Source organism: Oncorhynchus nerka, linkage group LG3 (genome assembly GCF_034236695.1).
Source record: "Oncorhynchus nerka isolate Pitt River linkage group LG3, Oner_Uvic_2.0, whole genome shotgun sequence".
Taxonomy (NCBI): domain Eukaryota; kingdom Metazoa; phylum Chordata; class Actinopteri; order Salmoniformes; family Salmonidae; genus Oncorhynchus; species Oncorhynchus nerka.
Genome location: NC_088398.1, coordinates 70,125,998 through 70,150,857, shown reverse-complemented (window position 1 = coordinate 70,150,857; position 24,860 = coordinate 70,125,998). Strand labels below are relative to the sequence as shown.

The 24,860-nt window shown below is 45.4% G+C and overlaps 1 protein-coding gene across 2 annotated transcripts in view; it reads right to left on the bottom strand.

The window, feature by feature from the left end:
• LOC115118222 (interleukin-1 receptor accessory protein-like 1) overlaps nt 1-24,860 on the bottom strand; it is a 538,706-nt gene that overhangs the window by 336,043 nt on the left and 177,803 nt on the right. For both annotated transcript variants that reach the window (XM_065015162.1, XM_065015163.1), the window contains exon 3: nt 10,092-10,377. In XM_065015162.1, the coding sequence (XP_064871234.1) occupies nt 10,092-10,377 (286 nt within the window). The remainder of the gene's footprint in view (nt 1-10,091; nt 10,378-24,860) is intronic.

Below are 24,860 nucleotides of genomic sequence, written 5' to 3'. Positions count from 1 at the left end.
GCGCACACACACACACACACACACACACACACACACACACACACACACACACACACACACACACACACACACACACACACACACACACACAGCCTAAGGGCCTCTGAGGTATAAATGTTGACATCAGGAAGGAGATTATCACTGAGGGAGAGACACCTGAGCCAATCAGATTCCTGGAGTCTAAGGGGAGGCAATGAGGGAGCTCTCTCTACCTGTTAAATATTCACGCTGGGGTTAGCACTGCGGGATTGTGGGAACGTGTCAGTGTGGTGTTTGATTGATGGACAGTCAGGAGGTCGACACTGTCTGTCAAATGCTTTTTTTACTTCAACACAGCTGGCATTAGTCTCCCACTTGCGTCAGCTTCCATTCTCTGCACATTATATCCACCACGTACATACATTCTCAGAGTAATCATAGCAGGGAAACACACAGGCAGAACACTGATAGACACAGGATCATTTGAGAGGTGGTGATTCATTCAGTGGGAGACACATGCATGGACTACAGAGGTGGCAGGTGTGTTTAAAGGAGAGAAAACAATACAGGTTAAAGCTCTCATTTACATATATATATAGCCATAGAAAGTGAGCAAGAGAGAGCAAGAGAGAGCAAGAGAGAGAGAAAGATATACAGTTGAAGTCGGAAGTTTACATATAGCTTAGCCAAATACATTTACACTATTAGTATTTGGTAGCATTGCCTTTAAATTGTTTAACTTGGGTCAAACATTTCGGGTAGCTTTCTGCAAGCTTCCCACAATAAGTTGGGTGAATTTTGGCCCATTCCTCCTGACAGAGCTGGTGTAACTGAGTCGGGTTTGTATGCCTCCTTGCTCACACACTTTTTCATTTCTGCCCACAAATTTTCTATACGATTGAGGTCAGGGCTTTGTGATGGCCACTCCAATACCTTTACTTGGTTGTCCTTAAGCCATTTTACCACAACTTTGAAAGTATGTTTGGGGTCATTCTCCATTTGGAAGACCCATATGCGCCTAAGCTTTAACTTCCAGACTGATGTCTTGAGATGTTGCTTCAATATATCCATCTATTTTGTGAAGTGTACCAGTCCCTCCTGCTGTACAGCACCCCCACAACATGATGCTGCTACCCCCGTGCTTCACGGTTGGGATGGTGTTCTCTGGCTTGCAAGCCTCCCCCTTTTTCCACCAAACATAACGATGGTCATTGTGACCAAACAGTTCTATTTTTGTTTCAACAGACCAGAGGACATTTCTCCAAAAAGTATGATCTTTGTCCCCATGTGCAGTTGCAAACCGTAGTCTGGCTTTTTATGGCGGTTTTGGAGCAGTGGCTTCTTCCTTGTGAAAATCAAAAGAAATCAGCCAAGACCTCAGAAAAGACCTCCACAAGTCTGGTTCATCATTGGGAGCAATTTCTAAACACCTGAAGGTACCAATTTCATCTGTACAAACAATAGTACGCAAGTATAAACACCATGGGACCACGCAGCTGTCATACCGCATCCTTTGACATGAACGTACTTTGGTGCAAAAAGTGCAAATCAATCCCAGAACAACAGCAAAGGAGCTTATGAAGATGCTGGAGGATACAGGTACACAAGTATCTATATCCACAGTAAAACAAGTCTTATATCGACATAACCTGAAGGGCCGCTCAGCAAGGAAGAAGCCACTGCTCCAAAACCGCCATAAAAAATCCACGGTTTGCAACTGCACATGGGGACAAAGATCATACTTTTTGGAGAAATGACCTCTGGTCTGATGAAACAAAATAGAACTGTTTAGCCATAATGCCATCATTATGTTTGGAGGAAAAAGGGGGAGTCTTGCAAGCCGAAGAACACCATCCCAACCCGTGAAGCACGGGGGTGGCAGCATCATGTTGTGGGAGTGCTTTGCTGCAGGAGGGACTGGTGCACTTCACAAAAAAGATGGCATCATGAGGTAGGACAATGATGTGGATATTTTAAAGCAACATGTCAGGACATCAGTCAGGAAGTTAAAGCTTGTTCGTAAATGGGTCTTCCAAATAGACAATGACCCCAATATAAAGTGATGGAGAGAGAGAGAGAGAAAGAGAGAGAGAGGGGGGGGGAGATGGAGGGAGAGAGAGAGAACATGAATGTTATGTAATCACCTACACACACTGATAGGAAAAGTTAGGTTTCAGATGGCTAAGGACAAAGGGGCTAACACACAAACACACCCACGCACACACGCACACATACACACACACTAAACGCTTCAATTATCCTGTGCACATCCATATCTCCTTCCAGGGAATAACAGCTGGAAGGTTTTAATGCTAAGCTGTACTTTCTCCACTGAAGGATTGATCTATGTTTAGATATAGCAGCATAACTCCAATGCAAAATAATATAGTAGGACTATATACACTCCAGATAGATGATTCTATCCCCATTATAATCTTCTACGCTAACAGTCAAACTTTAAGTGATAATTGAAATTCTGAGCAGGCTTTTATTATACAATATTGTCACACCCTGATCTGTTTCACCTGTCCTTGTGATTGACTCCACCCCTCCAGGTGTTGCTTGTTTTCCCCAGTGTATTTATCCCTGTGTTTCCTGTCTCTCTGTGCCAGTTTGTCTTGTATGTCCAAGTCAACCAGCGTGTTTTTACCGTACCGCCTGTTCTATTCTTTTTTTGCAAGTCCTTCCGGTTTTGATCCTTGCCTGTTTCTGGACTCTGTACCCACCCGCCTGACCATTCTGCCTGCCTTGACCTCGAGCCTGCCTGCCACTCTGTACCTCCTGGACTCTGAACTGGTTTTGACCTTTTGCCTGTCCACGACCATTCTCTTGCCTACTCCTTTTTGGATCAATAAATATTTAAGACGCCAACCATCTGCCTCCTGTGTCTGTATCTGGGTCTCGCCTTGTAGCTTGATAAATATGATCGTCAATCACTGAGCAAAACCTAATGGTTGGATCTTGACCAAGAACCTGAGAGCTCTAGAGTTCCTCTGTGGAGATTGGAGAACCTTCCAGAAGGACAACCATCTATGCAGCACTCCACCAATCAGGCCTTTGTGGTGGAGTGGCTAGGCGGAAGTCACTCCTCAGTAAAAGTCACGACAGCCCACATGAATTTCGCCGAAAGGCACCTAAAGTCTCAGACCATGAGAAACAAGATTCCTTGGTCTGATGAAACCAAGATTGAACTCTTTGGCCTGAATACTAAGTGTCACGTCTGGAGGAAACCTGGCACCATCCCTATGGTGAAGCATGGTTGTGGCAACATCATGATGTAGGGATGTTTTTCAGCAGCAGAGACTGGGAGACTAGTCAGGATCGGGGCAAAGATGAACGGAGCAAAGTACAGAGAGAACCTTGATAAAAACTTGCTCCAGAGCACTCAGGATCTTGCAAACGTTCACCTTCCAACAGGATAACGACCCTAAGCACACAGCCAAGACAACGTAGGAGTGGCTTCAGGACAAGTCTCTGAATCTCCTTGAGTGGCCCAGCCAGAGCCCGGACTTGAACCAGATCGAACATCTCTAGAGAGACCTAAAAATAGCTGTGCAGCAACCCTCCCCATCCAACCTGACAGAGCTTGAGAACATCTGCATAGAAGAATGGGAGAAACTCACCAAATACAGGTGTGCCAAGTGTCACGGCTGTTGAAGGATTAGGACCAAGGTTGTGAGCCTACATTTTCCTTTTTATTTGATAAAAGACGCCGAACAAAACAATAATGTGACAGTACCTCCCCCCCAAAGGGGCCCCGGACTGGGCACCCTCGTTGCTGCGGGCCCCGGACTGGGCACCCTCGTTACTGCGGGCCCCGGACTGGGCACCCTCGTTGCTGCGGGCCCCGGACAGGGCACCCTCGTTGCTGTGGGCCTCGGACTGGGCACCCTCATTGGGGGCTCTGGACTGGGGAGCGTCGCTGGAGGCTCTGGACTGTAGGCCGTCGCTGGAGGCCTCGTGCCATGGATCATCACTGGAGGCTTCGTGCCATGGACCATCACTGGAGGCTTTGTGCCATGGATCATCACTGGAGGCTTCGTGCCATGGATCATCACTTGAGGCTTCGTGCCATGGATCATAACTGGAGGCTTCGTGCCATGGATCATCACTAGAGGCTTCGTGCCATGGATCATCACTGGAGGCTTAGTTCTGAGCGAGGGCACAGGACTCAACAGGCTGGAGGGACATACAGGAGGCATTGTCCTTGGCCGAGGCAACGGATACACTGGGTCGTGGAGGCGCACTGGAGGTCTCGAGCTAAGAGCCTGCACAACCCGTCCTGGCTGGATGGTGGTTTAGGCCGAGCACGTGCGGGGCGCAGGCACAGGACGCACTGGGCTGTGCAAACGCACTGGAGACACCGTGCGTGAGCAGGGCCGGCGCAGGATATCCTGGGCCATAGAGACGTACTGGAGGTCTGGAGAGCAAGGCTGGCACAATCCGTCCTGGCTGGATGCTCACTCTAGCCCGGCAGATGCGGGGAGCTGGGATGTAGGGCACCGGGCTAAGAACGCGTAATGGAGACACCGTGCGCTCCACCGCATAACATGGTGCCTGAGCAGTACGACGCCCGCCACGGTAAGCACGGGGAGTTGGCTCAGGTCTCCAACCTGACTCTGCCACACTCCCCGTGGGGCTGCCTCTCGGGCTTCCTTGCCAGCCGTGTTCCCTCATAGCGTCGCCTCTCAGCTTTAGCTGCTTCCTGTTCCTCCCGTGGACGGCGATACTCCCCAGCCTGCCTCCAGGGTCCTTTCCCATCCAGGATTTCCTCCCATGTCCAGGAGTCCATTACACGCTGCTCCTTCTTACCACGCTGCTTGGTCCGTTGGTGGTGGGAAGTTCTGTCACGGCTGTTGAAGGATTAGGGCCAAGGCACAGCGTGGTGAGCGTACATTTTCCTTTTTATTTGATAAAAGACACCGAACAAAACAATACACACTACAAAACATACGGTGAAGCTAAAAGCTATGTGCCCTAAACAAAGACAACTTCCCACAAAGAAAGAAGGGAAAACGGGCTACCTAAGTAGGGTTCCCAATCAGAGACAACGATAGACAGCTGTCCCTGATTGAGAACCATACCCGGCCAAAACATAGAAATACAAAAATCATAGATTACAAAACATAGAATGCCCACCCCAAATCACACCCTGACCAAACCAAATAGAGACATAAAAAGGCTCTCTAAGGTCAGCGTGTGACACCAAGCTTGTAGCATCATAATCAAGAAGACTCCCCGCCAAAGGTGCTTCAACAACGTACTTGTCACACCCTGACCATAGTTTGCTTTGTATGTTTCTATGTTTTGGTTGGTCAGGGTGTGATCTGAGTGGGCATTCTATGTTGGATGTCTTGTTTGTCTATTTCTATGTCTGGCCTGATATGGTTCTCAATCAGAGGCAGGTGTTAGTCATTGTCTCTGATTGGGAACCATATTTAGGTAGCCTGGGTTTCACTGTGTGTTTGTGGGTGATTGTTCCTGTCTCTGTGTTTTGCACCAGATAGGGCTGTTTTTGGTTTTCCACGTTTATTGTTTTTGTTAGTTTATTCATGTCTAGTGTTTTTATTAAAGAACATGAATAACCGCCACGCTGCGTTTTGGTCCGCCTCTACTTCACCTAAAGAAAACCGTTACAGTACTAAGTAAAGGGTCTGAATACTTATGTTAACGTTATATTTCAGTTACGTATTATTTATACATTTGCAAAAGTGTAAAAATTTTTTTGCTTTGTCATTATGGGGTATTGTGTGTGGACTTATAATAAGGCTGTAACGTAACAAAATGTGAAAGAAGTCAAGGGGTCTGAATACTTTCTGAATGCACTGTGCAGTGTTGAAATGATGTGCAAATAGTTCAAGTACAAAAGGGAAAATAAAGAAACATATGTGTTTACAATGGTGTTTGTTCTTCACTGGTTGACCTTTTCTTGTGGAGACAGGTCACAAATATTCATGCTGTGATGGCACACTGTGGTATTTCACCCAGTAGATATGGGAGTTTATCAAAATTTGATATATTTTTTAATTCTTTGTGGGTCTGTGTAATCTGAGGGAAATTTGTGTCTCTAATATGATCATACATTTGGCAGGCAAGGAAGTGCAGCTCAGTTTCCAGCTCATTTTGTGGGCAGTGTGCACATAGCTTGTCATCTCTTGAGAACTCATGGCAATGCTGTACAAAGTCAAAGCTTTCCTTAAGTTTGGATCAGTCACAGTGGTCAGGTATTCTGCCACTGTGTACTCTGTGGTTAGGGCCAAATGGCATTCTAGTTTGCTCAGTTTTTGTGTTAATTCTTTCCAATGTGTCAAGTAATTATCTCTTTGTTTTCTAACGATTTGGTTGGGTCTAATTGTGCTGCTGTCCTGGGGCTCTGTAGGGTGTGTTTGTGTTTGTGAACAGAGCCCCAGGACCAGCTTGCTTACGGGAACTTTTCCAGGTTCATCTCTCTGTAGGTGATGGTTTTGTTATGGAAAGTTTGGGAATCGCTTCCTTTTAGGTGGTTGTAGAATTTAACGGCTCTTTTTTTGGATTGTGATAATTAGTGGGTATCGGCCTAATTCTGCTCTGCATGCATATTATTTGGTGTTCTACGTTGTACACAGAGGATACTTTAGCAGAATTATGCATGCAGTCTCAATGTGGTGTATTGAATTGTATGTTCATTTTGATGGTATAGGAGGCCCTTCTGCCTTGTGTATCAGATCATTTACAGCTTTGTGGAAGTTACCTGTGGCGCTGATGTTAAGACCGAGGTCCGTATTGTTATATTCTCCACCCGGCACAGCCAGAGGACTGGCCACCCCTCATTGCCTGGTTCCTGTCTAGGTGTTTTCCTAGGTTCTGGCCTTTCTAGGGAGTTTTTCCTAGTCACCGTGCTTCTACACCTGCATTGCTTGCTGTTTGGGGTTTTAGGCTGGGTTTCTGTACAGCACTTTGTGACTCTGTGTTGTCTGTTCACACTGCTATGCTTTATCTTGGCCAGGTCGCAGTTGCAAATGAGAACTTGTTCTCAACTAGCCTACCTGGTTAAATAAAGGTGAAATTAAAAAATTAAAAATTAAAAATCTGATGTAAGAAGGGCATCATAAATTCATTTGATTGATTGATTGATTGATTGTTTTTTGTTTGCTCTAGGGCAATGGTACCTAGATGGAATTTGTATTTGTGGTCATAGCACCTGGACCTTTTTTGGAACACCATTATTTTTGTCATACTGAGATTTACTGTCCCAGGTCTGACAGAATCTGTGCAGAAGATCTAGGTGCTGGTGTAGGCCCTCCTTGGTTGGGGACAGAAGCACAAGTGACATAAGGGATCATACATAGGCTTTCACCTGGATTCACCTGGTCAGTCTATGTCGTGGAAAGAGTAGCTGTTCCTAATGTTTTATACATGTCTCTCTCGCTCTCTCACTTTCCCTATTTTCTCACACCCTCTTTCTCTCTCTCCCTCTCTCACTCTTTCTCTTTTCCTAGCACAGCTGTTTGGATGAAGTGTTTGGGTCATGTATGATAAAATTTGCAAAGCTTACCCTTGATTTCAGCTCAGCTACAAATCTCCAAAGTGCTTCTCTGATTAGGGTACTGGATAACTCTTGAATCCTTCCATGCACGACATTTGAACACACCAAGCCTGAGGCTGTTTAACACTTTAAAACATTGGAGAACATGCTTTGAATGTCATAATGCAGGTTATCTGCTTGTCCAGCGTCATACACCTACACGTACAGTACTGTAGAGAACCGTGTACTGTAGAGAACAGTGTTCTGTAGAGAACAGTGTTCTGTAGAGAACAGTGTTCTGTAGAGAACAGTGTACTGTAGAGAACAGTGTACTGTAGAGTACAATGTTCTGTAGAGAACAGTGTACTGTAGAGAACAGTGTACTGTAGAGTACAATGTTCTGTAGAGAACAGTGTACTGTAGAGAACCGTGTACTGTAGAGAACAGTGTACTGTAGAGAATAGTGTACTGTAGAGAACAGTGTTCTGTAGAGAACAGTGTACTGTAGAGAACAGTGTTCTGTAGAGAACAGTGTACTGTAGAGAACAGTGTTCTGTAGAGAACAGTGTACTGTGCAGAACAGTGTTCTGTAGAGAGCAGTGTACTGTAGAGAACAGTGTTCTGTAGAGAACAGTGTACTGTAGAGAACAGTGTACTGTAGAGAACAGTGTTCTGTAGAGAACAGTGTACTGTGCAGAACAGTGTTCTGTAGAGAGCAGTGTACTGTAGAGAACAGTGTTCTGTAGAGAATAGTGTACTGTAGAGAACAGTGTACTGTAGAGAACAGTGTTCTGTAGAGACCAGTGTACTGTAGAGTACAGTGTTCTGTAGAGAACAGTGTACTGTAGAGAACAGTGTACTCTAGAGAACAGTGCACTGTAGAGAACAGTATTCTGTAGAGAACAGTGTCAGTGTTCTAGCCTTAGAAATGATGTTTTTAGTCTAAGAGAGGGAAAGAGTGAAGGAGAGAGGAGTAAATGAGAGCAGAGTGACGGAGAGAGGGAGGGAGAGAGGAGTAAATGAGACCAGAGTGACAGAGAGAGGGAGGGAGAGAGGAGTAAATGAGAGCAGAGTGACGGAGAGAGGGAGGGAGAGAGGAGTAAATGAGAGCAGAGTGACGGAGAGAGGAGTAAATGAGAGCATGAGTGAAGGAGAGAGGAGTAAATGAGAGCAGAGTGAAGGAGAGAGGAGTAAATGAGAGCAGAGTGAAGGAGAGAGGAGTAAATGAGAGCAGAGTGACGGAGAGAGGAGTAAATGAGAGCAGAGTGAAGGAGAGAGGAGTAAATGAGAGCAGAGTGATGGAGAGAGGAGTAAATGAGAGCAGAGTGATGGAGAGAGGAGTAAATGAGAGCAGAGTGAAGGAGAGAGGAGTAAATGAGAGCAGAGTGACGGAGAGAGGGAGGGAGAGAGGAGTAAATGAGACCAGAGTGACGGAGAGAGGGAGGGAGAGAGGAGTAAATGAGAGCAGAGTGACGGAGAGAGGGAGGGAGAGAGGAGTAAATGAGAGCAGAGTGACGGAGAGAGGAGTAAATGAGAGCAGAGTGACGGAGAGAGTGACGGAGAGAGGGAGGGAGAGAGGAGTAAATGAGAGCATGAGTGAAGGAGAGAGGAGTAAATGAGAGCAGAGTGACGGAGAGAGGAGTAAATGAGAGCAGAGTGACGGAGAGAGTGACGGAGAGAGGGAGGGAGAGAGGAGTAAATGAGAGCCTGAGTGAAGGAGAGAGGAGTAAATGAGAGCAGAGTGAAAGAGAGAGGAGTAAATGAGAGCAGAGTGATGGAGAGAGGAGTAAATGAGAGCCGAGTGACGGAGAGAGGGAGGGAGAGAGTACTATGATGCCTCCAGGCATATGAGAAACATCCACTTCAGACGCTCAGACAGAACGACAAAAACACAACCATTAAGATTCTGACTCTACCAGAGAATGGAGGGGGGAAGAGATAGTGAGAGAGAGGGAGTGAGGGAGTGCAAGTGAGAAAGTGTGAAAAAGAGACTCAGCCATCAATATCACAGATCTTCAATTGAATGTAGTGATTGTAAGGGAGCATGTTGCATGCAAGAGTAAATGATTATTCATTTCCTCTCTTACCCAGTGTTTCTACTATCTCCTGCCTTACTGTATCAATAGTATCACTACTGTCTCTAATGTCTAACTACATCTATAGTATCACTACTGTATCTAATGTCTTACTGTATCTATAGTATCACTAGTGTCTCTAATGTCTTACTGTATCTATAGTATCACTACTGTATCTAATGTCTTACTGTATCTATAGTATCACTACTGTCTCTAATGTCTTACTGTATCTATAGTATCACTACTGTATCTAATGTCTTACTGTATCTATAGTATCACTAGTGTCTCTAATGTCTTACTGTATCTATAGTATCACTAGTGTCTCTAATGTCTTACTGTATCTATAGTATCACTACTGTATCTAAAGTCTTACTGTATCTATAGTATCACTAGTGTCTCTAATGTCTTACTGTATCTATAGTATCACTACTGTCTCAATTGTTTTACTTTATTTCTAATATCCCTACTGTCTCTTAGGTCTTTCGGTAGCACACAGGAGTAGACTAGAGTAGACTATGTCCCTCCTGTCTTACCGTAGCACACAGGAGTAGAGGCCCACGTCCTGCAGGTCGGCCGGTCTGAACCAGATGGCGTCCTCCTCCTTGCTCATGCGCACACTGTTGAAGGAGATGGGCTCCTCAAAGTCTCCGTGGCCCAGGCCAGAGCTGCGGTACCACATGAGGCTGAGGCCGACGCTCTGAGCCTGGCTGTAGTTGGCCCTGATGTAGCCGTAGAACAGGGCACACTTCAGCCTCACCGGCTCCCCCTTCAACACACGGTACTTCAGGTAATCCACCGACCAGTCCGTACAGCCGTCAACTATGGAAGGAAAGAGAGAGACGGCGAGAGATAGAGACAATTAGGATGTGATTATATTCTATTGAGCAGTCCGTACAATCGTCAACTATTGGGGGGGGGGGGGGGGGGGTATGGTGAATCAACAGAGTTAAACATGTTTCATGCCATCATTAGTCCCCTCCTCCTTACTCAGTAACCATGGAAACAAAACGTCAGAAACACACTACCCATATTTTGCACTGAGCAAGAGAATTCTACATCTGGGTACACATTTCACCAATGTGACCTCTGTAGATGCTAAATCGTTGTGTGTTTCGTAGGTTTGTGTGTGTGTGCTGTCATACACTCAGTGACTCAGCCAGAGAGGAAAACAGTTATACACAGTGACTCAGCCAGAGAGGAAAACAGTTATACACTCAGTGACTCAGTCAGAGAGGAAAACAGTTATACACAGTGACTCAGCCAGAGAGGAAAACAGTTATACACAGTGACTCAGCCAGAGAGGAAAACAGTTATACACAGTGACTCAGCCAGAGAGGAAAACAGTTATACACAGTGACTCAGTCAGAGAGGAAAACAGTTATACACTCAGTGACTCAGCCAGAGAGGAAAACAGTTATACACTCAGTGACTCAGCCAGAGGAAAACAGTTATACACTCAGTGACTCAGCCAGAGGAAAACAGTTATACACTCAGTGACTCAGCCAGAGAGGAAAACAGTTATACACAGTGACTCAGTCAGAGAGGAAAACAGTTATACACAGTGACTCAGCCAGAGAGGAAAACAGTTATACACTCAGTGACTCAGTCAGAGAGGAAAACAGTTATACACAGTGACTCAGCCAGAGTGGAAAACAGTTATACACAGTGACTCAGCCAGAGAGGAAAACAGTTATACACAGTGACAGTGAAAACTCAGTGACTCAGCCAGAGAGGAAAACAGTTATACACAGTGACTCAGCCAGAGGAAAACAGTTATACACAGTGACTCAGCCAGAGAGGAAAACAGTTATACACAGTGACTCAGCCAGAGAGGAAAACAGTTATACACAGTGACTCAGCCAGAGAGGAAAACAGTTATACACAGTGACTCAGCCAGAGAGGAAAACAGTTATACACAGTGACTCAGCCAGAGAGGAAAACAAAGTGACTCAGCCAGAGAGGAAAACAGTTATACACAGTGACTCAGTCAGAGAGGAAAACAGTTATACACAGTGACTCAGTCAGAGAGGAAAACAGTTATACACAGTGACTCAGCCAGAGAGGAAAACAGTTATACACAGTGACTCAGCCAGAGAGGAAAACAGTTATACACTCAGTGACTCAGCCAGAGAGGAAAACAGTTATACACAGTGACTCAGCCAGAGAGGAAAACAGTTATACACAGTGACTCAGCCAGAGAGGAAAACAGTTATACACAGTGACTCAGTTATACTCAGTGACTCAGAGAGGAAAACAGTTGACTCACAGAGAGGAAAACAGTTATACACAGTGACTCAGCCAGAGAGGAAAACAGTTATGACTCAGTCAGTGAAAACTCAGCCAGAGAGGAAAACAGTTATACACAGTGACTCAGCCAGAGAGGAAAACAGTTATACACAGTGACTCAGCCAGAGAGGAAAACAGTTATACACAGTGACTCAGCCAGAGAGGAAAACAGACTCAGTGACTCAGTCAGAGAGGAAAACAGTTATACACAGTGACTCAGACTCAGAGAGGAAAACAGTTATACACAGTGACTCAGCCAGAGAGGAAAACAGTTATACACAGTGACTCAGCCAGAGAGGAAAACAGTTATACACAGTGACTCAGCCAGAGAGGAAAACAGTTATACACTCAGTGACTCAGCCAGAGAGGAAAACAGTTATACACAGTGACTCAGCCAGAGAGGAAAACAGTTATACAGTGACTCAGTGACTACACAGTGACCAGAGAGGAAAACAGTTATACACAGTGACTCAGCCAGAGAGGAAAACAGTTATACACAGTGATCAGAGAGGAAAACAGTTATACACAGTGACTCAGTCAGAGAGGAAAACAGTTATACACAGTGACTGAAAACTCAGTCAGAGAGGAAAACAGTTATACACAGTGACTCAGCCAGAGGAAAACAGTTATACACAGTGACTCAGTCAGAGAGGAAAACAGTTATACACAGTGACTCAGCCAGAGGAAAACAGTTATACACAGTGACTCAGCCAGAGAGGAAAACAGTTATACACAGTGACTCAGTCAGAGAGGAAAACAGTTATACACAGTGACTCAGCCAGAGGAAAACAGTTATACACAGTGACTCAGCCAGAGAGGAAAACAGTTATACACTCAGTGACTCAGCCAGAGAGGAAAACAGTTACACAGTGACTCAGCCAGAGGAAAACAGTTATACACAGTGACTCAGCCAGAGGAAAACAGTTATACACAGTGACTCAGCCAGAGAGGAAAACAGTTATACACAGTGACTCAGCCAGAGAGGAAAACAGTTATACACAGTGACTCAGTCAGAGAGGAAAACAGTTATACACAGTGACTCAGCCAGAGAGGAAAACAGTTATACACAGTGACTCAGCCAGAGAGGAAAACAGTTATACACTCACTCAGCCAGAGAGGAAAACAGTTATGACAGTGACTCAGCCAGAGAGGAAAACAGTTATACACAGTGACTCAGCCAGAGAGGAAAACAGTTATACACAGTGACTCAGCCAGAGAGGAAAACAGTTATACACAGTGACTCAGCCAGAGAGGAAAACAGTTATACACAGTGACTCAGCCAGAGAGGAAAACAGTTATGACTCAGCCTACACAGTGACTCAGCCAGAGAGGAAAACAGTTATACACAGTGACTCAGCCAGAGAGGAAAACAGTTATACACAGTGTCAGAGGAAAACAGTTATACACAGTGACTCAGCCAGAGAGGAAAACAGTTATACACAGTGACTCAGCCAGAGAGGAAAACAGTTATACACAGTGACTCAGCCAGAGAGGAAAACAGTTATACACAGTGACTCAGCCAGAGTGAGGAAAACAGTTATACAGTGACAGTACACAGTGACTCAGCCAGAGGAAAACAGTTATACACAGTGACTCAGTCAGAGAGGAAAACAGTTATACACAGTGACTCAGCCAGAGAGGAAAACAGTTATACACAGTGACTCAGCCAGAGGAAAACAGTTATACACAGTGACTCAGCCAGAGAGGAAAACAGTTATACACAGTGACTCAGCCAGAGAGGAAAACAGTTATACACAGTGACTCAGCCAGAGAGGAAAACAGTTATACACAGTGACTCAGCCAGAGAGGAAAACAGTTATACACTCAGTGACTCAGCCAGAGAGGAAAACAGTTATACACAGTGACTCAGCCAGAGAGGAAAACAGTTATACACAGTGACTCAGCCAGAGAGGAAAACAGTTATACACAGTGACTCAGCCAGAGAGGAAAACAGTTATACACAGTGACTCAGCCAGAGAGGAAAACAGTTATACACTCAGTGACTCAGCCAGAGGAAAACAGTTATACACTCAGTGACTCAGCCAGAGAGGAAAACAGTTATACACAGTGACTCAGCCAGAGAGGAAAACAGTTATACACTCAGTGACCAGAGAGGAAAACAGCCAGACTCAGCCAGAGGAAAACAGTTATACACAGTGACTCAGCCAGAGAGGAAAACAGTTATACACAGTGACTCAGCCAGAGAGGAAAACAGTTATACACAGTGACAGTCAGAGAGGAAAACAGTTATCAGACCAGAGAGGAAAACAGTTATACACAGTGACTCAGCCAGAGAGGAAAACAGTTATACACAGTGACTCAGCCAGAGAGGAAAACAGTTATACACTCAGTGACTCAGTCAGAGAGGAAAACAGTTATACACTCAGTGACTCAGCCAGAGAGGAAAACAGTTATACACAGTGACTCAGCCAGAGAGGAAAACAGTTATACACAGTGACTCAGCCAGAGAGGAAAACAGTTATATGACTCAGCCAGAGAGGAAAACTACACAGTGACTCAGCCAGAGAGGAAAACAGTTATACACAGTGACTCAGCCAGAGAGGAAAACAGTTATACACAGTGACTCAGTCAGAGAGGAAAACAGTTATACACAGTGACTCAGCCAGAGGAAAACAGTTATACACAGTGACTCAGCCAGAGGAAAACAGTTATACACTCAGTGACTCAGCCAGAGAGGAAAACAGTTATACACTCAGTGACTCAGCCAGAGAGGAAAACAGTTATACAGTGACTCAGCCAGAGAGGAAAACAGTTATACACTCAGTGACTCAGCCAGAGAGGAAAACAGTTATCAGCCAGAGAGGAAAACAGTTATACAGTGACTCAGCCAGTGACTCAGCCAGAGAGGAAAACAGTTATCAGCCAGAGAGGAAAACAGTTATACACAGTGACTCAGCCAGAGAGGAAAACAGTTATGCACAGTGACTCAGCCAGAGAGGAAAACAGTTATACACAGTGACTCAGCCAGAGAGGAAAACAGTTATACACAGTGACTCAGCCAGAGAGGAAAACAGTTATACACAGTGACTCAGCCAGTGGAAACAGTTATGCACAGTGACTCAGCCAGAGAGGAAAACAGTTATACACAGTGACTCAGCCAGAGAAAACAGTTATAACAGTGTTATACACTCAGTGACTCAGCCAGAGAGGAAAACAGTTAGAGGAAAACAGTTATGCACAGTGACTCAGCCAGAGAGGAAAACAGTTATACACTCAGTGACTCAGTCAGAGAGGAAAACAGTTATGCACAGTGACTCAGCCAGAGAGGAAAACAGTTATACACAGTGACTCAGCCAGAGAGGAAAACAGTTATACACAGTGACTCAGCCAGAGAGGAAAACAGTTATACACAGTGACTCAGCCAGAGAGGAAAACAGTTATACACAGTGACTCAGCCAGAGAGGAAAACAGTTATACACTCAGTGACTCAGCCAGAGAGGAAAACAGTTATACACAGTGACTCAGTCAGAGAGGAAAACAGTTATACACAGTGACTCAGCCAGAGAGGAAAACAGTTATACACTCAGTGACTCAGCCAGAGAGGAAAACAGTTATACACAATGACTCAGCCAGAGAGGAAAACAGTTATACACAGTGACTCAGCCAGAGAGGAAAACAGTTATACACTCAGTGACTACACTCAGTGACTCAGCCAGAGAGGAAAACAGTCAGAGAGGAAAACAGTTATACACTCAGTGACTCAGCCAGAGAGGAAAACAGTTATACACAGTGACTCAGCCAGAGAGGAAAACAGTCATACACTCAGTGACTCAGTGACAATTCCAGAGAGGGAAACAGTCAAAAACTCAGTGACTCCTTCAGAGAGGAAATCAGTCATACACTCAGTGACTCCTTCAGAGAGGAAAACAGTCATACACACACTGACTCCTTCAGAGAGGAAAACAGTCATACACTCAGTGACTCCTTCAGAGAGGAAAACAGTCGTACACTCAATGACTCCTTCAGAGAGGAAAACAGTCGTACACTCAGTGACTCCTTCAGAGAGGAAAACAGTCATACACTCAGTGACTCCTTCAGAGAGGAAAACAGTCATACACTCAGTGACTCCTTCAGAGAGGAAAACAGTCGTACACTCAGTGACTCCTTCAGAGAGGAAAACAGTCATACACTCAGTGACTCCTTCAGAGAGGAAAACAGTCGTACACTCAGTGACTCCTTCAGAGAGGAAAACAGTCATACACTCAGTGACTCCTTCAGAGAGGAAAACAGTCGTACACTCAGTGACTCCTTCAGAGAGGAAAACAGTCGTACACTCAATGACTCGTTGACTCATCCAGAGGGGAAGAAAGTTAAATCTCTATCCCCTATTTGGATCCCCATTAGCTCAATGTCATCTCTCTGGGCATGTGGGATGTTAAGTCATCACTTTTTCATTTGTAAGAAGTTGCTACGATGGTGTCAACGGCGTCATAACACTATGCTAGCAGGTCATGAGGCTAATGGTGTTAGCATCTTGGCAGGGTAGATATCATGTTGAATGTTAACTCTAGCTAGCTCTTTAGCTGGAGATATTTAGTGCAGTTGGAGGCTAACATTTCTAGCATGGATGAACTCTATAAGAAAACGTTTTGATAAAATATTGAATATGGCCTTTACTACTAAAGGCCATAGAAACTCATTGAATAGCACAGTGTTTGTTCAATTTCTAGGAGATATAAGTAGCTCAGGAAATATTTGATTTAATACTGTATTTTTTACACTTATTTAACCACTTTTTGGGCAGGCACAAAACTACCTTCAAACTTGCATTAATTATTTGAAACATGTACTGGTTACCTTCAGATGAGTCCCAAGACACATGGGATTGTCAGGATGTCTCATGGTCTGACAAACACCTTCACTGCAGATGAGACCCAAGACACATGGGATTGTCAGGATGTCTCATGGTCTGACAAACACCTTCACTGCAGATGAGTCCCAAGACACATGGGATTGTCAGGATGTCTCATGGTCTGACAAACACCTTCACTGCAGATGAGTCCCAAGACACATGGGATTGTCAGGATGTCTCATGGTCTGACAAACACCTTCACTGCAGATGAGTCCCAAGACACATGGGATTGTCAGGATGTCTCATGGTCTGACAAACACCTTCACTGCAGATGAGTCCCAAGACACATGGGATTGTCAGGATGTCTCATGGTCTGACAAACACCTTCACTGCAGATGGGTCCCAAGACACATGGGATTGTCAGGATGTCTCATGGTCTGACAAACACCTTCACTGCAGATGAGTCCCAAGACACATGGGATTGTCAGGATGTCTCATGGTCTCTCTCAAAATGACCTTCTTGATCCAAATCAGTCAGGTTTCAAGACTAGTCATTCAACTGAGACTGCTCTTCTCTGTATCACGGAGGCGCTCCGCACTGCTAAAGCTAACTCTCTCTCCTCTGCTCTCATCCTTCTAGACCTATCGGCTGCCTTCGATACTGTGAACCATCAGATCCTCCTCTCCACCCTCTCCGAGTTGGGCATCTCCGGCGCGGCCCACGCTTGGATTGCGTCCTACCTGACAGGTCGCTTCTACCAGGTGGCGTGGCGAGAATCTGTCTCCTCACCACGTGCTCTCACCACTGGTGTCCCCCAGGGCTCTGTTCTAGGCCCTCTCCTATTCTCGCTATACACCAAGTCACTTGGCTCTGTCATAACCTCACATGGTCTCTCCTATCATTGCTATGCAGACGACACACAATTAATCTTCTCCTTTCCCCCTTCTGATGACCAGGTGGCGAATCGCATCTCTGCATGTCTGGCAGACATATCAGTGTGGATGACGGATCACCACCTCAAGCTGAACCTCGGCAAGACGGAGCTGCTCTTCCTCCCGGGAAGGACTGCCCGTTCCATGATCTCGCCATCACGGTTGACAACTCCATTGTGTCCTCCTCCCAGAGCGCTAAGAACCTTGGCGTGATCCTGGACAACACCCTGTCGTTCTCAACTAACATCAAGGCGGTGGCCCGTTCCTGTAGGTTCATGCTCTACAACATCCGCAGAGTACGACCCTGCCTCACACAGGAAGCGGCGCAGGTCCTAATCCAGGCACTTGTCATCTCCCGTCTGGATTACTGCAACTCGCTGTTGGCTGGGCTCCCTGCCTTTGCCATTAAACCCCTACAACTCATCCAGAACGCCGCAGCCCGTCTGGTGTTCAACCTTCCCAAGTTCTCTCACGTCACCCCGCTCCTCCGCTCTCTCCACTGGCTTCCAGTTGAAGCTCGCATCCGCTACAAGACCATGGTGCTTGCCTACGGAGCTGTGAGGGGAACGGCACCTCAGTACCTCCAGGCTCTGATCAGGCCCTACACCCAAACAAGGGCACTACGTTCATCCACCTCTGGCCTGCTCGCCTCCCTACCACTGAGGAAGTACAGTTCCCGCTCAGCCCAGTCAAAACTGTTCGCTGCTCTGGCCCCCCAATGGTGGAACAAACTCCCTCACGACGCCAGGACAGCGGAGTCAATCACCACCTTCCGGCGACACCTGAAACCCCACCTCTTTAAGGAATACCTAGGATAGGATAAAGTAATCCTTCTCACCCCCCCCCTTAAAAGATTTAGATGCACTATTGTAAAGTGGATGTTCCACTGGATGTCATAAGGTGAATGCACCAATTTGTAAGTCGCTCTGGATAAGAGCGTCTGCTAAATGACTTAAATGTAAATGTAAATGTCTGACAAACACCTTCACTGCAGATGAGTCCCAAGACACATGGGATTGTCAGGATGTCTCATGGTCTGACAAACACCTTCACTGCAGATGAGTCCCAAGACACATGGGATTGTCAGGATGTCTCATGGTCTGACAAACACCTTCACTGCAGATGAGTCCCAAGACACATGGGATTGTCAGGATGTCTCATGGTCTGACAAACACCTTCACTGCAGATGAGGAGGTAGGCGGATAATTACAATTTTGCAGATTAACACTGGAGTGATAAATGATCAGATGGTCATGTACAGGTAGAGATATTGGTGTGCAAAAGAGCAAAAAGTAAATAAATATAAACAGTATGGGGATGAGGTAGGTAAAATTGGGTGGGCTATTTACCGATAGACTATGTACAGCTGCAGTGATCGGTTAGCTGCTCAGATAGCAGATGTTTGAAGTTGGTGAGGGAGATCCAATGGAAAAAAAAGATATCTCGAGTTTAAAATGACAGATTTTGATGGGGATTTTTAAAATTATGTTACTTAGGGGTTTTTAAAGGTGCTTAAGGCCCTTCAAGGTTAACTTTCAGTTTCATGTCTGGATAAAGGGTAGGGTATTGACCCAGCAGGAATGAGGGGGAGGATCTTTGTTGAGCTAAACATTTGGTGATTTCTTGTCTTCTGCTCCCATGGTGACAGACAGGTTAACCCATGGCCAGCAATAAGTCTAGGACTAATTAGGCATAACTTGTTCACAGTATTGTACATTGTGTGTGTGTGTGGAAGGGGGTGTAAGTGTGTGTGTTTGTGTGTGTGTGGAAAGTGATAGAGCAAAGTACCCCTGATGTGTGCCTGTCTGAGTGATACAGAACACTCACAGGGACAACTACACTTGTAATTAATGCCCCTAATTACCAGAACCGAAGTTTGTGTGTGTGTATTATATGAGTGTGTGTGTGTGGGTGTCTGCCTAATTATTCCTCTTAATTAGCAGTAGGCCTGTGTGTGTGTGTGTGTGAGAGAGAGAGAGAGAGAGAGAGAGAGAGAGAGAGAGAGAGAGAGAGGTAGATAGAGAGCATAATACATGAACTGTGGGATTCTGTCTAATTAGCAGCCTTAATTATTAGAACAGGCTCCCTACTGTTGACATGTGTGTGATGTTGTGATGAGCACACACACACACACACACACACACACACACACACACACACACACACACACACACACACACACACACAGCTCTGCGGAATCGATCATATTATGCAACCACTGAGGACATTTCTGATACCTTGGAGATCAATGGGATTGCTTCAGAAACAGACAGATATCGTCAGTATCATTATTAAAATGTCGTTACATTCCGGGCATTGAATTGGCCTTTTGATAATCCAGTAGACTAGGGCAGTGGTTCCCAACCAGCCGGTACTAGGTTCCCTTAGGGTACTGGGCCTATCCACAGGGGGTACTAGGACATCTGGGAGTACTGGGCCTATCCACAGGGGGTACTAGGACACCTGGGAGTACTGGGCCTATCCACAGGGGGTACTAGGACACCTGGGAGTACTGGGCCTATCCACAGGGGGTACTAGGACACCTGGGAGTACTGGGCCTATCCACAGGGGGTACTAGGACACCTGGGAGTACTGGACCTATCCACAGGGGATACTAGGACACCTGGGGGTACTAGGACACCTGGGAGTACTGGGCCTATCCACAGGGGATACTAGGACACCTGGGGGTACTAGGACACCTGGGAGTACTGGGCCTATCCACAGGGGGTACTAGGACACCTGGGGGCACTGGGCCGATCCACAGGGGGTACTAGGACACCTGGGGGCACTGGGCCTATCCACAGGGGGTACTAGGACACCTGGGGGTACTGGGCCTATCCACAGGGGGTACTGGGCCTATCCACAGGGGGTACTAGAGAAGAATCATGAGACCAATGGCCTGCTGGTAAAATGCACATGAGGGGGTACCTCAGGGGTCCTCCGGGCAGAGCAACATTCAGTTGGTGGCACAGAGTAACATTCAGTTGGTGGTACAGAGTAACATTCAGTTGGTGGCACAGAGTAACATTCAGTTGGTGGTACAGAGTAACATTCAGTTGGTGGTACAGAGTAACATTCAGTTGGTGGTACAGAGTAACATTCAGTTGGTGGTACAGAGTAACATTCAGTTGGTGGTACAGAGTAACATTCAGTTGGTGGTACAGAGTAACATTCAGTTGGTGGTACAGAGTAACATTCAGTTGGTGGTACAGAGTAACATTCAGTTGGTGGTACAGAGTAACATTCAGTTGGTGGTACAGAGTAACATTCAGTTGGTGGTACAGAGTAACATTCAGTTGGTGGTACAGAGTAACATTCAGTTGGTGGTACAGAGTAACATTCAGTTGGTGGTACAGAGTAACATTCAGTTGGTGGTTCAGAGTAACATTCAGTTGGTGGTACAGAGTAACATTCGGTTGGTGGTACAGAGTAACACTCAGTTGGTGGTACAGAGAAACATTCAGTTGGTGGTATAGATTAAAATTCAGTTGGTGGTACAGAGTAACACTCAGTTGGTGGTACAGAGTAACATTCAGTTGGTGGTACAGAGTAACATTCAGTTGGTGGTACAGAGTAACATTCAGTTGGTGGTTCAGAGTAACATTCAGTTGGTGGTATAGATTAAAATTCAGTTGGTGGTACAGAGTAACACTCAGTTGGTGGTACAGAGTAACATTCAGTTGGTGGTACAGAGTAACATTCAGTTGGTGGTACAGAGTAACATTCAGTTGGTGGTACAGAGTAACATTCAGTTGGTGGTACAGAGTAACATTCAGTTGGTGGTACAGAGTAACATTCAGTTGGTGGTACAGAGTAACATTCAGTTGGTGGTACAGAGTAACATTCAGTTGGTGGTACAGAGTAACATTCAGTTGGTGGTACAGAGTAACATTCAGTTGGTGGTACAGAGTAACATTCAGTTGGTGGTACAGAGTAACACTCAGTTGGTGGTACAGAGTAACATTCAGTTGGTGGTACAGAGTAACATTCAGTTGGTGGTACAGAGTAACATTCAGTTGGTGGTACAGAGCATTAGATTTATTAGATGTGTTTGCCTCTCTGCAGAAGGTGCTGAACCCGACAGAAATAATATATCTGCTTTCCCTTGTATTGATATTAGACTGATTACTCATTGTTAAATGAAGCCTCTCCTCCTCTCCCTCCTCTCCCTCCCTCCCTCTCTCCAGTCTCTCTCCCTGTAGCTCTCGAACATCATATCAATATGTTAATCAAGAGGAGCAGCTCAAGCGTTATTAATTCACTACTTTCGAACCATTAAGGATAAAATACATTATTCTCCAGCTCTCTCTCTCTCTCTCCCTTTCTACTGCCACCCTCCCCCTCTCTCTGTCTCTCCCTCTCCCTTTCTACTGCCACCCTCCCCCTCTCTCTCTCTCACTCTCTCTCCCTCTCTCTTTCTACTGCCACCCTCCCCCTCTCTCTCTCTCACTTTTTTCCCTCTCCTTTCTACTGCCACCCTCCCTCTCTCTCTCTCTCTCTCTCCCTCTCCCTTTCTACTGCCACCCTCTCTCTCTCTCTCTCTCTCTCTCCCTTTCTACTGTCACCCTCCCCTCCTCTCTCTCACTCTCTCTCCCTCTCCTTTCTACTGCCACCCCCCTCTCTCTCTCTCTCTCTCCCTCTCCCTTTCTACTGCCACCCCCCCCCCTCTCTCTCCTCTCTCTCTCTCTCTCTCTCTCTCTCTCTCTCTCTCTCTCTCCCCCCTCCATTTCTACTGACACCCTCCCCTCTCTCTCACTCTCCCTTTCTACTGCCACCCTCCCTCTCTCTCTCTCCCTTTCTACTGCCACCCCCCTCTCTCTCTCTCTCTCTCTCTTTTCTCTCCCTCTCCTTTCTACTGCCACCCTCCCCCTCTCTCTCTCTCTCTCTCTCCCCCTCTCCATTTCTACTGACACCCTCCCCCTCTCTCTCTCTCTCTCCTTTCTACTGCCACCCTCCCCCCTCTCTCTCTCTCTCTCTCTCTCTCTCTCTTTCTCTCCCTCTCCCTTTCTACTGCCACCCTCCCTCTCTCTCTCTCCCTTTCTACTGCCACCCTCTCCCCTCTCTCTCTCTCTCTCTCTCTCTCTCTTTCTCTCCCTTTCTACTGCCACCCTCCCTCTCTCTCTCTCCCTTTCTACTGCCACCCTCCCCCTCTCTCTCTCTCTCTCTCTTTCTCTCCCTCTCCCTTTCTACTGCCACCCTCCCCCTCTCTCTCTCTCTCCCTTTCTACTGCCACCCTCCCCCTCTCTCTACCCATCCTCTCTTTCTACATCCTTTCATTATTAATATCTATACACAAGAGCCATAGAAAATAATGTGTAATTATTTCAACATTTAGAACATTTGTGGGCAGAACTGAAAAAGTGTATGCGAGCAAGGAGGCCTACAAACCTCACTCAGTTACACCAGCTCTGTCAAGGGGAATAGGCCAAAATTCACCCAACTTATTCTGGGAAGCTTGTGGAAGATTAGCCAAAACATTTGACCCAAGTTAAACAATTTAAAGGCAATGCTACCAAATACTAATTGAGTGAATGTAAACTTCTGACCCACTGGGAATGTGATGAAAGAAGTAAAAGCTCAAATAAATAATTATCTCTACTATTATTCTGACATTTTACATTCTTCAAATAAAGTGGTGATCCTAGCTGACCTAAAACAGGACATTTTTTACTAGGATTAAATGTCAGGAATTGTGAAAAACTGAGTTTAAATGTGTTTGGCTAAGGCTAAACTTCCGACTTCAACTGTAAATATACACGTGCCCATGGGCACACTGCCTCACACTTATGTACAGACAACTACAGTATCATCTACCAGTTCACTGTAGTGTACACTTCAGAGTGCCCTAACACAGCCAACTCAGATATAAGGGCACCAGGTGGTATTGGAGAGGTGCATATTTGTCTAGGTGTAGGAGTGTCAGTCCGTTTGTGTGTGTGGGTATGCATGTGTATGTGTATGCTTGTGGTTAGGGTGTGTGTGTTAATGTATAAATCAGATTAAATGTATTCTAGCTCAGGGGTCTGTATTTATTGCCTGACTGTGATGTCACACAAAGACAGACAGGACCCTGATCTGCCTGGGGACACATGGAGCAATACGGTCTCCCTGTGGGTGGGTGATATATATACACACACACACATGCACACACGACACCACACACACACGTTGAGCACGCAGCTATTCCCTCTCTCTCCATTTCTCACCTCCCTTTTCTCTACCTGCTCCTGTAATGGAGTGTAATTATCAGATGTTGGGTGGGCGGTATGATTCTACCAGGGCAGGAAGACACAGTCAATGCAGCGCTCTCAATAAAAAAATAATCATTTTTAACTCGGTATTTCTTTCCCATTTACGTCAACCCTCGAAGTCTATTTCCACTTTTCTATTTTCTCCAAATGTATATGGAATGTCCTCTTTTCATCGGTGTTAAGTTGTTACTTTCCATCTCTCTCCAACTATCTGGATATCTACATTTACATTTACATTTAAGTCATTTAGCAGACGCTCTTATCCAGAGCGACTTACAAATTGGTGCGTTCACCTTATGACATCTAAATTCATATATTTTCTGTGTAGACTCAGATAACATTTTTTTGTATTTTGTTGTTATGAAAAGAGGCTGTTACCGCATCCAATACATATGATTTCTTTTTCATAGTTACAACAAATGCACCCCACACATAAAATGTATTGTATACTTGAATTTGGGTGTTTTTATATATTTTTTAATATATATTTTTTTTACAAAGTAACATAAAAAAAAAAAAATGCTATTGTGTTACTTGAAATATATATATATTTTTCATATAGTGCATTGGGAAAATATTCAGACCCCTTGACTTTTCCAGATTTTGTTACGTTACAGACTTACAGACTTACGTTACAGACTTATTCTAAAATTCATGAAATACATAAAATCCTCACCATCGTGACAAAGTGAAAACAGGTTAAAAGATGGGAGAAATTTCCAGAAGGACAACAGTCTCAGCAGCACTCCACCAATCAGGCCTTTATGGTAGAGTGGCCAGACGGAAGCCACCCCATCAGTAAAAGGCACATGACAGCCTGCTTGGAGTTAGCTAGAGGACAAGATTCTCTGGTCTAAACCTGCTTTTACTTTATTATTATGGGGTATTGTGTTTAAATTGATGAGGGAAAAATCCACTGTATTCTATTGTTACTTAAGACCTTCATAAACACAACAAAAGTATTATTTTTGCAATAGCATATGTGAAATCTATTAATTACACTGTAAACGTTGCAGTCA